We start from the raw sequence: 16,253 nt of genomic DNA, 5'->3' as shown, positions 1-16,253 counted from the left end.
CATTATCAAGAGAGTGATATGAAATATGAATTTGTGACTTAATATGACAGCTTACTAATGTAGTCTTGAATTAGCTTTAGGCTAATCAGGCTTTAACAAGCTTTTGAATTCAGTTTATTTCCATCATTAAATGCACCGTTGAACAGAAGAATTCTAGAACCTTGTCTACAGACCGCGTGAAACGATGACATGATCTTTCTGAAACAACTGTTTACTTTGCATTGAGAGCTTATGCATATACAGCTTTCTTTGCAGAAAATAGCTCTGATATTATAAGATTCATTATTACGGATTCTTAGTCTTGTGTTTTTCTCTTTTGCATATATTTAAGTTGTTCGATTGTCCTGTGGGATTTCATAAATATTACTTCTGTTAGTAAAGCTGCCGACAACAAAAACTTTCAATACATTATTCATGTGCTATTTGTTTTCTGTGTTCAAGAATTAATGCATCTTTACTCAGAATTTTTTTTTAGCTGAACTTGGTAACAATTCGTAAACATATGGTGGTATAGTCACATAAAATCTGTAATGCTTGTTTTCCATATGAGAAAAGTACTCTATTAGCAATATTTAGAGCAATATCAGCTCTCTAAAACATAGCTGATTACTGAAGAATAATGGAAAAATAGCTTTCAAAAATGTGAAATAATTACTCAAAAAATTGCTGCTCTTTCAAGATGTGGGCCAATAAATTTTATGTTTTGCTTTTCTTTGTCATCTGTGTACTTAATATTCACTTTCATTCATTGAAAACTTTAAGTCTTGTTTTGCAGTCTTCTTCTCCATTGCAAGTCTGTCATTGTTCTGGAAAATGTGAGTGTCTGCCTGGCTTACTTCCTAGTCCTATCTTCATTTCTTCATCTTCTTCATCTCCAGTGGCTTCTCTTTCATGCCACTTCAAGTACCAGCTTCCAGAATTGTACCCTAGCCCTTGTCATCACTTGGCAGTGCTGAAATATTATTAAAACAATATCACAGTCTCACGACAGTCTCCTGTCCTTCCAGGTTTCTCACATCGTGCTGGCAGCACTTACCTGTTTTCTGTTCACTCTAGAGTATTTCCTTCCCTATCTGTCTTAGATTCCATTGACAGCCATGTGTTGGTATCTTCAACCCTTTTCATTTTCACTTGATACTCACTATTTGGAAGCTTCAGTTTTAAATGTCTATGTTCTCTTTCCTTTATAGTCTGCAAAACCACGTTTTCATATTTGCACTTCTTTTAAATACAGTTAGCAACCTGACTGTGCTCTCAGTGTGGCCCAGTAATCCTGTTCTCCCTTTTTGGTGCTCCCGTCCATTCTCACTATAGCTCCTTCAGATGTTTACCACCACCTGCAGACCTCTGACCCTTCCTGACAGCCCAGCCTACCCACACCAGCAACAGTTCTACTCACCAACTCCTTCAGCAGCTGTACGAGCAATTAACCATGACTCCGGTAGCTAACACCAGGCCTACTCATATACTCATCTTTCCTTCTTGTTACAACAGAAGAAGTGTCCTTTCTCTGATCCAGAATTAATTGTCTGGCATGTTTTTTTAGTATAGACATTTAACGCTTGAAATTTCCCTCAAAGCATTGCTTTAGTTACATTGCACAAATTTGACATGCTATATTTTCATTTTCATTAAGTTGAAAATATTTCGTAATTTCTCATGTGATTTCTTCTTTGATCTGTGAGTTATTTAGAAGTATGTTGCTTAATGTCCAAATACTTCAGGGTTTTCCAGCTATTTGTTACTGATTTTTAGTTTGTTCCATTGTGGTTAGGAGATGTACTTTGTACGACTTCAGTCCCCTCATATGTAGATTAGTAGTCATCCACAGATTCGAGGGGTCTCTTCTGCCAAACTCCAGAGTCTGTGTGCATCTCTCTCTCTCTTAGCAGCTCCTTCCTCCTTCGTACTCATAAATCGTGGTAACCTTGGCCTCTTCAACCGTGATCTGTTTCTTTAACTGTGAGATTTCAGAGGTCACTTTGCTTTCTCTTTCTCATGCTGAGGACTGGAAAGATGGGCTATCTACAGCCTGTAAGATGGGGTGATTTTACAACTCATCTTGTTTCCTATTTCTCAGGGATCACAGTCCTGCATTTCCTGTTGTCCAGTGTCTGAAAAAAACATTGTTTCATTGATTTTTGTCCAGTTTTTTAGTTGTCTAAGGCAGGATGGTAAGTCTGGTTCCTGTTATTCCTTAATGGCCAGAAGCCTGGATCCTAATCCTACCATCTTTTGGTCCGAATATTTGATTTCACCCTCTCTACTGGTTCTTTTCATCTTTCAACATGCTCAAGTCTCTCTTCCATTACAAAGAATATAAAAGACCAGGCTCATGTTTTCTTTATTTACCAATCTCTCTCTGCTCTGACTTCTACAGCCAGACTTTCTGAGAGTTTTCTCTGTATCCTTGCTTCTTAGAAGTGTTGCTTGTGGACTGGCAGAATCTGCATCACTTGCACACTTGTGAGACACGGAGAATTTCAGGCCCCGCCCTTGATTTACTGAATCACAATCTGAATTTGAGCAGGATTTAACAAGGTGATTGGTGTGCAAACTAAAATGTGAGAAGTGCTGTTGTTCCTTTTGCAGGCTCTGTTTCTTCATTTTCCATCTTGTTCTGAGTGCGTTGTAGTCTGGCATCTGTCTTCACTACACCACTAAATCTGTTCTTGCCTAGGTCATCGGTGACCTTTTCAGTACATCTCCAGGGAATGAGTGTCCATTTGTATTGTATTCTCAACAGGTCATCCTCCTCCTTGAAATATTTCTTTGGCTTCTGAGGGGCCAGTTCTCTTGTCCAACTAGAATAGTGGAGCTAGAATTCAAAATCATGTCTGCTTGACTTCATTTTGCCAGGGAGTTTTCCACTGTGGCTGTTTTTTTTGTGGGAGAGGGGAGAGGAGGAAGGCTGAAAATTGAAAAAAAGGAAAGCATTCATCTAATAACAATTGTTTCTTGAATAAACAGACGCAGATATTTTTCATTTTGGGGGGACGGTTGGGAAAGTAGATGCTATAAATTAGAATAATCAAATTGAATTTCCCTAATAGGATATTAGTAGTCTGAAAAATAATTTCAGATCCAGCTTTGGTCAGAAGTTGACATCTGCTGTTTCATGGTATACCCGTACCACCACAGTTTTTCAGGGTGTATGTATATCACGCAAGTAAAACCATCCATATAATTGCAACAGCTAACCTCATGCCTCACTTGAAATTCCAGGAAAGGAGTTCTGCGTTTCTGTAGATTCAGTCTTCGGAGAAACTGGCTGTGCAGGGCAGAGAGGGGCTGAGCTCTGGAGCTGGGAGCCCTAATTGTTATGCTGCAAAAGAGGGTGGAAAACATTTTAACTCTCAAGTATTGCTTGTCCTTAATCAGTAATGTGAATATATTATCTTTTTGAGTCCTTTGAATTGAGTATTATTTTAATTTTCTAATTTTTAGACTTTTTTATTTTAAATTGAGAACTTGAAGCAAGAGCGACTAAGCTATGTGGCAAGAGTGGACAGCAAAGGATCAGGAAGGATGAAATGTAGGATTTACAGACTGACTGGATAAGATGGGGGGTCCAAAGTAATGTTATTAAGGAGTAAAAGAGGTATGGAGTCCTTTGGCATTAGCGTCTTAGTTTATAATGAGGACATAATTTTCATAGGATGAATAATATTATATACAAAATGCTTACATTTGTAGGTTTGTAAAAAGGCTTGCTTATCTTTCTGTCCTGCATTTCTGATGCTGCTGGGCAATAAGACAGATTTCATTTTATTTCTGCCAGTATTCAAATACTGTATGTTATTTATTTTTACTCTGGGCACAATAAAATTTTAGGAATTATTGTCCATGCTGGTGTGCAGTGAGTGATATGATTTGTTGATATTTGGGGGGTGGGGGAATCACAACTGAGATAAGTTCCCTGTGGATATTTTCCTTTCATAAGATGGAATTCTATCAAGAAGTGTGAAGTATTTTATCAAAAAGTGAGGAATAGTCTATCAAGAAGTGAGAGCTATTCCATTAAAAAGTGAGAAATTTGCAGAGACCAGGGAACGTAGAAGAGATCAGACAGGATCATTAAGCCTGTTTCAGAATAATGTGTATCATGACTGTGGTCATAGTAAACTAAAATTAGGCAAATTTAAGTGGCTAGGGAATTAGGACCCTGGTGGGAAGTATAGGCCAGTTTTTATACAAAGTCAGCCAAGGAGTGAGTGTCTGATAGCTCTTCTGTGACGAAGGAAAAATGGTTAAAGAAGTGGTGATAGATCTGAGCACTGGGTGTTGTAAGTGATGAATCACTGAATTGTACTCCTGAAACCAATATTGCACTGTAAGTTAACTAAAATTTAAATAAAAATTAATAAAAAAAAAGAAATGGTGATAGATCTTTTAAAAAAATCTTCTCAAGAAAGGATTATTTACCATCAATAACAAAAAGTTATTTTGTTATTAAAACAGAAAAAGATGCCAAGAAGAATACATAAGCAGTTCATATTTTAAGAAGTAAGCAATGCAGAAATCCATGAAGTAAAAAGCCTTCCCCCTGTATGCTCTCCATCAGTAGCTGAATCCCATTACTTCACCAGGAGAAAACACTGTTAAACTGTTCAGTGTTTATTCTTTTAGCCCTTTCCCTACGTTATTATTTTTTTTTAAAGATTTTATTTATTTATTTTATTTAATTTTTTTATTTTAAAACTTTTATCATGACCCTCATTTTTATTTATTTTTTATTTACTTTTATTATGTTCAGTTAGCCAACATATAGTACATCATTAGTTATTGATACAGTGTTCGATTATTTATTTTAGAGAGCACATGTATGAGCTGGGAGGGGAAGCAGAGGGAGAGAATCTCAAGCATACTTCCTGCTGAGCAGGGAGCCTGATGCGGGGCTCCCTCCCACTACCCCAAGATCACAACCTAAGCTGAAATCAAGAGTCAGACTTAACCTATTGAGCCACCCAGGCACTCTTCCCCTACATTATTTACATTTAGATATTTGCATACACGCATATATGTACATGTATATATATTTTTATGTAAGTGGGTCATATTATATGCATTTTGAATTTGAGTATTTTATATTTAACGGTATATATATTTTAACAATTTTTGAATGTCGGCATGTGAATATGCCCCAGACTTTTCATATTGTCCCTCTCCTGTGCGGACTGTATACGAAAATAGCTTTATTTCTGCTTGAACAATGTTGTGTTTCATCTAAAATATTCATGCAATAGCAAAGGTGAAAGAAAAAATTAAAAGTCAACTGAAATCTCACCAACCTGAGATAATCCATGTTTTAATGACTCCTTTTTAAAAAATATACCCCTTTAGGTATTCACACAAGTGTGAACATACACCCACACCTACCACAGACACATATAATATTTATAAAGGGATTATACACACAAGTTGATTTTTATTATGAAATTATTTTCTATGTGCTTGAAGATTTTTATCTCCCCACCTCCTCCATCTCCTCCCAGTAAATCTGTGGTAACAACCTGGTATACCTTCCTACTTTCTCAGTGCTCATACAGTCATATGCTCATGACATTTTATTATTTAAACTTGTCTGCATTGTTCATTTTTCTCAGAATTCATTCCAGATCAGCTGAAATGTGGCTCACTAATTTTTTGCTAGCTAAATATTCTAAGGCAGGAGTCAGTAAACTATAGTCAATGGATCAAATCCATCCTGCTTGTTTTTATAAATAGTTTTATTGGAACATAGCCTTGTCCATTTTTTAATTGAGTGATGTGACTTAAAATTCTTTGTTATGTGTGATATATTTCCTTCCAGTCTTGTCATATTTTGCTTTGTTATGATACTTTTGCCTTAAAGTCTTTTAAATTTAAATACAATGAAGTGAAACATCTATCTTTTCTAACTTTGAAGTTCCCTATTTTGATTTAAAAGGTTGCCTGACTCCAGGGTTATCCTTGTATTTTCCTAAAATCTTTTAAAAAAGATTTATTTCTTTATGTATTTGAGAGAAACAGAGAGTGAGAGTGAGTGAGAGAGAGAGCAAGCCCAAGCAGGGGGTGAGGGGGCGGAAGGGCAGAGGGAGAGGGAGAGGGAGAAGCAGACTCCCTCCTGAGCAGGGAGCCTGATGCTGGGCTCCATCCCAGGTCCCTGGGATCATGACCTGAGCTGAACACAGATGCTTAACCAGCTGAGCCACCCTGGCATCCCCTAAAATTTTTTTGCATAGTTTTTTCGTAGGTCTGGAATGTATTTTTCTATATGTATATGAGTGGCATTATAGTGTAGTGTGGTTAAGATCACAGACTCTGGTTCTGTTATTTACTACCTGTGTGACCTTGGACAAGGTATTTAACATTTCTATGCTTTAGTTTTTTCCTCTAAAATGAGAATAATAATAGTACCTATCGTAAGATAATAGTGGAGACTAAATGAGTTGTTAGTATGTAGACATACATAGTAGTATGTTTAGAGCAGTCTCTGATACGTAGAAACATGTTAAGTGTTTACTGTTACTACATGTTGTATATAAGCTGCTCGTTTTTTCCCTCATGTGGATAACCAGTTGTCCTAGAAACATTTATTGAGTAGTTCATCCTTTTCCCCAGTTGATATTGTATGCATTCTCTATTGCATATTAAGTTTCCAAATATATATATATAGCTATATTTTGTGGCTCTCTAGCCTGTTATGGAGCTCTGTTTATCCCCGCTCCAGAGCCATAGTGGCTTAATAAATACTGAAAACTGATGAGTGCCGTCCCTTTACTTTGTTCTTCTAAATTATTTGGCTCTTCCTGGCTTTCTTTGATCTTCTATATAATTTTTTAAGGACTCATCAAAACTTACAAAAACCTGTTTATTGGTAAGTTTTATCGTAGAAGAGAGCGATACTAATTGGTTAGTATTGGAATGGAACTTGTGGTCTCATTCATACTTCAAGCAGTGGAAGTTTTTAGAGGTTGTCTGGTTGTATCATCTAAAGATTAATACCCTCCATTGTGGTAAGTGGACACTGGGAATATGGTGAATAAAAATGCTATAGAAGGATCCTAAGCCTCTAGTTTCCAGACTATATCCCGAGATACCCCAGGGCACCTCGCACAACTTCCAGGGGTATTTTAAACTTTCTAAGGAAACACAGCGACATCTATTGGACACTGTGCAAACTTTTAGGTGAAAGTAGTTGACAGTTTCACTACCTTCATTTGCTTGTACTACCTTCATTTCAGTGCTGTGATGTTTATGAAATTGAGTTTTGGTGGTTGCTGGGATAAAAACCAAGTACCATGCAAAAATCAGTATGGAACAGGAAATGAGGATCGCAGTATCCAATTTGATTTCAAGGTTTGAGAACGCATACGGTGTCCAATAGGGGCACACATCCCATAGTAACTGTGGTTGTTTGAAAGTTAAAATATTTTTCAATTTGCCTGTGTTATTTTTTCAATAGGATACTAACTTGTTAGGACATAAATATCGATTCATTTGTTTGTACCTAACTATTACGTAAACCAAGAACTTCTGTGACCTAACAAACAAGTGTTACAAATATTCCAAGATTAAGAACATTTGAAGTGCTGTGTAGGTGCTGTCTACCATGCCGGCTTGTAACAAGGCGAAACTAATCTTGTCTGGGCACCAGGGACAGACAGCAGTTCTGAGAAAGTAGTATTTAAGCTGAGCTTGAAGGACAATTCGGAGTCAGTTGGAGAGGGATGATGGTGGGAATGGCTTGTGTGAAGAGGGCAGGAGCTGTGGTGGGTGACAGGGGTGCAGCAAGCCTTAAAAGGTGAGGGGAGAGTGATGCTGGGGGAAGGCTGGAGAGTAGGCAGAGGCCAGGTCACACAGTGACCGGGAAGTCCAGTTAGGGAGTTGATTTAGTTTGTAAAAGACAGTGGCAAGCCTTTGAGGGATTTTAAGCAAAGAAACAGTACCTTAGGTCACTCTGTGTTTACTGGGGGAATAAAATACAAAGATGATACACATAAATATTTAAGTAATGCAGTATTGTAATATAGAGTACATTGTGGTAAAAATTTGAAGGGCCTTGATTTTCAAAGGCATTTATAAATTTTCCTATAATTAAAAAAAATTTTTTTGAAGGCAAATACTCTTGTTCAACTTGGTTGGTAGTGGACTTTTAAAATGAAAGAAAAGCAGGGGTGCCTGGGTGGCTTGGTTGGTTAAGCGTCTGCCTTCTGCTCAGGTCATGATCCCAGGGGATCCCTGGGGCTCCTGCTCAGTGGGGAGTCTGCTTCTCTCTCTCCCTCTGCTCTGCCCCTGGCTCGTTCTCTCTCTCTCTCAAATAAATAAAGTCTTAAAAAAAAATGAAAATGAAAGAAAATCAAAAGCAAGGTAGAATGTTAAGCTGTTTAGAATAAGCTGTGAAACATTTACATTCGTGTAATTATTTTTTAAATAACAAAGATGTACAAATTTTAAAATGAAATTCATTTATTAATAATTGCTTTAAATTGTTAATTTGCATATTTTGACTGCCAATCTAATACATTTATCTCTTAAGTTCCTGAATTATTTAATTTGGGTGGTATAATAAAGACTTAATGTTACACAGGAAAGGTATAAAAGTAATTTCTCTTAGTTTAACAATTATTTTGTATTGCCCTGGAATTGATATTTTTATTTATTTTACTGTAGTATCAATGTAACATTTTTTACAGTAATAAGAAGCAAATCACTGCAGGTTACTTCTGAACAATTCCTAAGCTCATTCTCAAGAGTTTTAAGACTCGAAGAATCAATTTCATAATCATTAAATAGGAATGGAACCCACCTCGTGGTATTTGAGAAAGGAAGATTAGTCTGTTTGAAATTTGATTCACACTGTAAGTGTTAGAAAAATTTAAAACAAGTGAATATTAGTCCCTTCCCTCTGCCAGTGTGTTTCATATTTATTTAGAACCACTCTTTCATTATGTAGTAGAGAACTAGTGTCATTCTTAAATTCACACTGTAAATAAATTATAGATACAGAGGTGTGTAGATATATTTTAAAAACAGTCTTGGTTTCATCCATTGGACTAAGCCTCCCTAATTGTTCACATGAAGAAATCTGACTAGAACTGATTATAGTCAGATTGCAAGGGAGTTGGTCAGTACTCTTCTTAAAAGAGGTAAAGCTTTAAGTTGGAAAGTTTTCTCTGGCTGAGAATATAAGATTTATAGCAAATTTTTTTCTTAAGTTCAGTTAGCCAACATACAGTACATCATTAGTTTTTGATGTAGTGCTCAATGATTCATTAGTTGTGTATAACATCCCGTGCTCATCACCACACCTGTCCCCTTAATACCCAACACCCGGTTACCCCATCCCCTCTCCCTTCTGTAACCCTCAGTTTGTTTCCTGGGGTCAAGAGTCTCTCTTGGTTTGTCTCCCTTTCTGATTTCTTCCCATTCAGTTTTCCCTCCCTTCCCCTATGCTCCTCTGTGCTATTCCAAGGAATAGCATGTATGAGTGAAACCATATGATAATCGTCTTTCTCTGCTTGACTTATTTCACTTAGCATAATGCCCTCCAGTTCCATCCATGTCAATGCAGATGGTAGGTATTCATCCTTTCTGATGGCTGAGTAATATTCCATTGTATATATGAACCACATCTTCTTTATCTATTCATTTGTTGAAGGGCATCTCGGCTCCTTCCACAATTTGGCTATTGTGGATGTTGCTGCTATGAACATTGGGATGCATATGGCCCTTCTTGTCACTACATCTGTGTCTTTGGGGTAAATACCTAGTAGTGCAATTGCTGGGTCGTAGGGTAGCTCTATTTTTAGCCATCAGGGAAATACAAATCAAAACCACAGTGAGATACCACCTTATACCAGTTAGAATGGCAAAAGTTAACAAGACAGAAAACAACAAGTGTTGGTGAGGATGTGGAGAAAGGGGAACCCTCTTACACTGTTGGTGGGAATGCAAGCTGATGCAGCCACTCTGGAAAACAGTATGGAGGTTCCTATAGCAAATTTTAAAAAAATGTTCTTCTCATGGAACTGGCCAAGGACTTAGAAAAATTAAACTGATCCCTCCTGTGCTCTTTACATCAAAATGAATTCCAGGGGCATCTGGGTGGCTCAGTGGTTAAGTGTCCGACTCTTGATCTCAGCTCAGGTCTTGATCTCAGGGTGGTGAATTCCCTACTTAAAAAAAAAAATGAATTATAGATGGAGATTAAATGTAGAAAATGAAATCAGAAAAGTACTAGCATGAAACAAAGCTGAAATTTTTTATGATCTTGGAATAAAAATCTTTTTAAGTATAACAGATTTAATTTTATGTAGTTAGAATTTGTTTTCTTATGACAAAAATAAAGTCGAAGTGGAAAAAGGAATATTTGCAAAACATAATAGCTATGCCCAATGATTGCGAAGTCAATAGGATGAGTAATCCACTAGAAAAATGGACAAAGTGTATGTATGGTGACTTTATGAAACAAATGCAGCCAGTAAACATACCTTATTAATAACAAAGAATTATTTCAATTTTCTGCTTCCTTTATGTTTTGTAGAAAATCTCACTTTGAATAAAATAATCTTTAATGTTTATAAATCTCATTGTAGGGTTTGAAATAAAACTTTTATTAGATATTCATGTAATCTAACAAGGTTGGATTATCTTATCTGGCAGGGTCTTTTTTCTCATCTTCTAACTGGGTCATATTTTGATTTCCTAGTAAAAGAAATTTTATTTATTAGTTATTCATAGTGATATGACTTATTATGTATCATAGCCAAACAGCATAATTAACAATAATTTTATACAAATTATATTTTCTTACAGAAATAGAATAAGAAAGCTTTGCTTAACTTTGTTCTCTTTATTATCTTTGTAGGATCCAGCGTTCGAACATTCACTCCATTTTATTTTCTGGTGGAACCAGTGGATACACTCTCAGTTAGAGGCTCTTCTGTTATATTGAACTGTTCAGCATATTCTGAACCTTCTCCAAAAATTGAATGGAAAAAAGATGGAACTTTTTTAAACTTAGTATCAGATGACCGACGCCAGCTTCTCTCAGATGGGTCTTTATTTATCAGGAATGTGGTGCATTCCAAACACAGTAAACCTGATGAAGGTTATTATCAGTGTGTGGCCACTGTTGAGAACCTTGGAACTATTGTCAGCAGAACAGCTAAGCTCACAGTAGCAGGTAAGTTTTTTTCAAGTAATTTGTGTTTTCAAATTTTTATAAAAGGTATCTCTTGATAAAAAGCAGTATTGTCCTAGAGTTTTCATTTAACTGGTAACAAGAAATACAGTCATTTAACAAGTATCAGTTGAGCATCTGCTAGGTGCGTGGCGTTATGCTAAGACTTGCTTAGTGCCGTAGGGAATAAACTGTAGCACTTCTCCGCTTTCTGTCATTTAGATTGCTTATAGCTGTGATCAGAAGTATTAAGTCCGTTCTTTTCTTCTTTTTAACTTGGAGATGACAGAGGAAGTTGTATAGGAAAATTGATTCCCTTTGATTGCTAACTTTTATCCTCCCCAGCATAACCACTTAGTATGGCTTTGTAAAACTTGCAGTATAGCCAGAATCTTGGTTCCCTTATGCCCCGGCCAAGGAAATGACATTTAATTGCATTAATTATTTAAAAACCTGCAGGATGTGGGTATTAAGGTGAAGAGCAGAAAGTTGTAAAGACACAAACATTCACTCCCTTTTAGAGCATTCTTATTTGAAGAATAATGGAAGTGTAAGCTGAATAAGTCATACTTGTCTTGTAGTAGACGCTGGTATTCCCCAGGCCAGTGTTTCTTTCCTTGAGTATAGATGAAGTGGTTAGTTTTTGTTAAGGGTCACATGGTACAAAAATTGTCTTATGTTTAAGTCTTCCATTTATACTTACCTTGGTAAAATGCTAATATGTAGAAAAGAATATGAGTAACAGAATAGTTTCCCATCTTATTGCCACTGTAGGGTGATAGTTCCCCACTTCCACTCACTCCAGGCTATATTTGCTCATTCATTCAGAGTATGATGGCTCTTTTTCTTTTTGGAACCAGATACTCAAAGCTGAATTTGAATGTGATATAAAGCTACTGTAATTATTCCATAATCACAGACTGAGGATGGAAAAAAAGGGCGGGGGAATCACTTCTATCTAGCCTTTCCTCTCTTTCTTTTTTTTTCTTCTTTCTTCTTTTCCTTCTTTCCTTCCTTTTATCCTTTCTCACCCTCCTTTCCTTTCTTCCTCTAATCTGCTTGCCAGGCTTTCTCCAACATGCTGATAAATAAGTTGGCATTATGACTGCCCCTATGGTGTCACGTAGGTAAGCTCCTGTTTATCATTTATGTTCTTAAGCTGGGCTTTAATAGTGACTCCTTCCTGTCAGCTGTCTGCCACAGCCTTTCACCAAATCCGGTGAATTCTGCTTCCTAGTTTCTCTGTACATGATCCTAGGCTACTCTTCATCGTCCCTCACCATACACAGCTTGCAACTGTCCGCTGCCTTGTTCTTTCCCTCTTCCAGTCTAGTGGTCAGGCTCTCTCCTCACCCTTCTGTAGCTCTTCAGTGACAACGTCAAGTGGATGTCTAAACTCTTGAACAGGCTTCTAGATCTTTTTGTGAGCTGGCCTCCACTTCTGCAGCTCCCTTCCTCCCTCCCTTTTTAAAGATTCATTTATTTATTTTAGAGAGAGAGGGGTGGGGAAGGGCAGAGGGAGAGAGAGAGAATCCCAAGCAGACTCTGTGCTGAGCACAGATCCTGATGTGGGGCTGTATTGCAGGACCCTGAGATCATGACCTGAGCTGAAATCAGGAGTCAGACACTTAACCAACTCAGCCACCCAGGCACACCTCTCCGGCTTCATTTCTTGACACTCTGCCCTGCCTCTGTCCCTGCCCTCTACCATCATCAGCAGCAAGACCACCTTCACCACGTTTTAAGCTCTGCCAGTACTGAATATTTTCCAGTCCCTTTTATTCTCTGTCTCTGGCCTTTGCTCATGGCTTCCCCACTGCCTATTAAGCCTGTCCTGTTTTTCCTCTCTTTCTACTCTGCTGGGTTTGTCCATCCTTCTTTTAAACTTTTATATCCTTCAGGAAGCATTTTTTGGTCTAATGTCTTAGTAAACAGCCAATTTTAATACAATATAATAAAATCTTTGGCTGCAGACAAGATTCTGTAGGAGAGTTATTTAACTCACTCATGGCCTGAGTATCAGGAGGAAATAAGATCTGAGCTAAGAGATGAATAAAAGTTCTTTTAGTAGTTGCATAGTATCCATTATATAGATATACTCTGATTTATCCAAAGTTTCCCTTTTTGATGAACAGTTACATGATTGAAAATTGTCTGATGTTAAAGGCATGGTATAGCGAACAGTCTTTAGTAAATCTCTATAGAAAATATTATTGGAATTAGTAATTATATTAGTTGCTGGATCATAGACTATACTTTGTGTGTATAATTTTAAAAAGAGCACTGAATTATTTGGCTGTTCTCAAAGTTTTAACCATAAAGTTACCTTATGACTGAGCAATTCCATTTCTAGGTATCAGTCCCAGAGAAATGAAAAGATAGGTCTGTATAACAATTTGTACATGAATGGTTATACCAGCACTATCCATGATAGCTAAAAAGTGGAAACAACCTTTCAAGTGATGATTGGCTAACCGAAATGTGGTATATTCATATGTGAAATGTTATTCGGCAATAAAGGGGAATGAAATTCTGATATGTACTGCAACGTGGATAAACCTGAAAAACATGGTGCTAAGTGACAGAAGCCACGTATCATATGACTTCATATATATGAAGTGTCCAGAAGAAGCACATATAGGGAGCTAAGGAGTAGATTGGTGGTTTTCTAGGGCTGAGGATGGGAGAGGGGAGAGCACAGGGCACAGGATTGGGCGGGTGAATAGAGGGGATGGGGAATGACTGCAGGTGAGTGTATATAGTTTCTTTGGAGGATGATGAAAATGTTTTCCAATTAGATTATAGTGATGGTTGCACAACTTTGTGTTACTAAAAACTGTTGAATTGTGGACTTTAAGTGATAAATTTTATGGTATAGAAGTTGTAGCTCAATAAAACTATTTTTTTTTTTCCAAGAAGATACTGCCAGATTGCCATTCTAAAAGAACATTGGTTAGTGTTCTTTGGTTGCAAGTGATAGAAACTGATTCTGGCCAAGTCAAGTAAGAAGGGGAATTTTTGAAAGAACACAAAGTAGGTGGCTCATAAAATTAAATAGGAGAAGTTGTCTTCTCTGCACTCATTTCTCCACAGCAGAAATTTTTGTTTTGCTGCCTGGGCAGTAGCCTGGCTGTGAGTGTTTTGTGCTTAAAAGTGGAGGAATTGGGTGGTCGGAATGCAGACATTGTTAATCTCTTCTTGTCAAGCCCGTGTCTCGCTCCTACTCCCTCTCTTTTCTCCTGCAATTCTCTGCAAGCCACAGGACAAACTGGGCTCGCACTTGTGAGTGCAGCACGCTGCAGCCGTTTCCGCCATGATACGTCAGTCCTAGTTCCTCCATCTGTTTTCCCTATTCAGAAACTTGCAGAAATCTCTTGTCTGCCAATTCCACATATGTTGCTGTAGGTTTATCTTTTTAAAAATTACTCATTTTCATGAGACCTCAGGAGGGGAGAATACTTGATTTTTTAAAAATAGAATTAGCTCTTGGTTTTATTTCAGTTCCCTTTCCCCCCTACTTTATTAGTTTCTCTGTTTATCTTTGTTAATTCCATTCTTCTAATTTTTTGGTTTCTGTAAAGTAGATATATGGCTAATTTTATCTTTCTTTCCTTCAAAAATCCCCTTGATATAAAAAATAAGAAAAAATTTGTATGAAGGCTAGACAACTTGTATGTTATTTCCATATGGACTAATTCACCATCATAAAACTCCAAAACCTGGAACTGTTTCTCATAATTTACTAGGTTTCTCAGTCTTTAAAGAAACATTTTGTTGTGTTTGCCACATCTTAGAGTCACTTTTTAGATGTTACTGTTAATAATAATAGCAGCCACTATTTGAGTATTTTTTTTTCAGATTTGTTTATTTATTTGAGAGAGAGAATGAGAATGAGCAGGAGGGGCAGAGGGGGAGCGAGAATCTCAAGCCAGCTCTGCACTGAGTGCGGACCCTGACGTGGGCCTCTATCCCAAGACTCTGGTATCATGACTTGAGCTGAAACCAAGAGTTGGATGCTTAACCAACTGAGCCACCTAGGTGTCCCTACTTTTTGAGTTTTTATGTGCGAGACAATATGCTATATATGAAATATTCATGTTAAGTATTAACCTTTTTAACACCCTATGAGGCTTCTTATTGTTCCCATTTGACTGATAGAGAAACTGAGGCTTCAAGGTTAAGTAACTTGTTGATGTCACACAGCCATGAAGTGGTGGAGTTGGGATTCACATACAGAGTATGTGACTCCAGAACTGAGGCTCTTAACCACTGCATTCTGTGGCATCTACAGGGTATTTAGACTATTTTGACTATTTTTGTTAATATTTTATTTTGAAATAATTTCAAACTCATTCAATTATTGCAAGAATGAAACCAAGAAATCCCTATACTCTTCACTCAGATTACCCAATTGTTAACATTTTACTGTGTATGTCTTATAACCCCCACAATGTGCTCATACCCAAATCAGTGGTTTTTTTCTGAACTATTAATGGTAAATTGAAGGCGTTACCCCCACCTAAATACTTCCATGAATATTTCCTAAAAACAAAGATACTCTCCTAAATAACCATCCATCAATTTTAGGAAATGAATCTTAATATGATACTACCATAGAAAACCATTCTGATTTTACTGGTTGTCTCAGTAAAATTCTTAATAGCAAAAAACGAAAGTAGGGACTTTGCCCCTCCAGCACTCCTTTCTGGTCTGGGATTGCGTGTTGTATTTAGTGGTTTAGGCTCTTTTGGTCTCAGACCATTCTTTAGTTTTATCCTTGTCTCATTTTGTGTTTTCTGATTTTCCGTTATGAATAGATTTGGGTTTTGCATTTGGGAAGGGATATCACAGAAGTAAATGGTGCCATGTCTTCTTAGTGCATTATGTCAGGAAGCGTATGATGTTTTGTTTCATTACTGATGACGTTAACCTTCATTACTTTGTTAATATGGTCTATGCTATGTTTCTCCACTGTGAAAGTTAAATATTTTGTACTTTTATTAATTAGTAATAAGTATTTTGAGAAGAGCTAATTTGAGACTCTGTATATATCCTATTCCTCATCCAAACTTCACCAGTGGGCTTG

The 16,253-nt window shown here is 37.1% G+C and overlaps 1 protein-coding gene across 5 annotated transcripts in view; it reads left to right on the top strand.

The window, feature by feature from the left end:
• The window catches only part of NEO1 (neogenin 1), a 206,486-nt gene that overhangs the window by 21,966 nt on the left and 168,267 nt on the right, over positions 1-16,253 (top strand). For all 5 annotated transcript variants that reach the window (XM_034660703.1, XM_034660704.1, XM_034660701.1 and 2 more), the window contains exon 2: positions 10,853-11,170. In XM_034660703.1, the coding sequence (XP_034516594.1) occupies positions 10,853-11,170 (318 nt within the window). The remainder of the gene's footprint in view (positions 1-10,852; positions 11,171-16,253) is intronic.

The sequence above is a fragment of the Ailuropoda melanoleuca genome, chromosome 5, assembly GCF_002007445.2.
Source record: "Ailuropoda melanoleuca isolate Jingjing chromosome 5, ASM200744v2, whole genome shotgun sequence".
NCBI classification, from domain to species: Eukaryota; Metazoa; Chordata; class Mammalia; order Carnivora; family Ursidae; genus Ailuropoda; species Ailuropoda melanoleuca.
The sequence above is the reverse complement of the archived record's forward strand: the minus strand, read 5'-3'. Positions and strand labels throughout refer to the sequence as shown.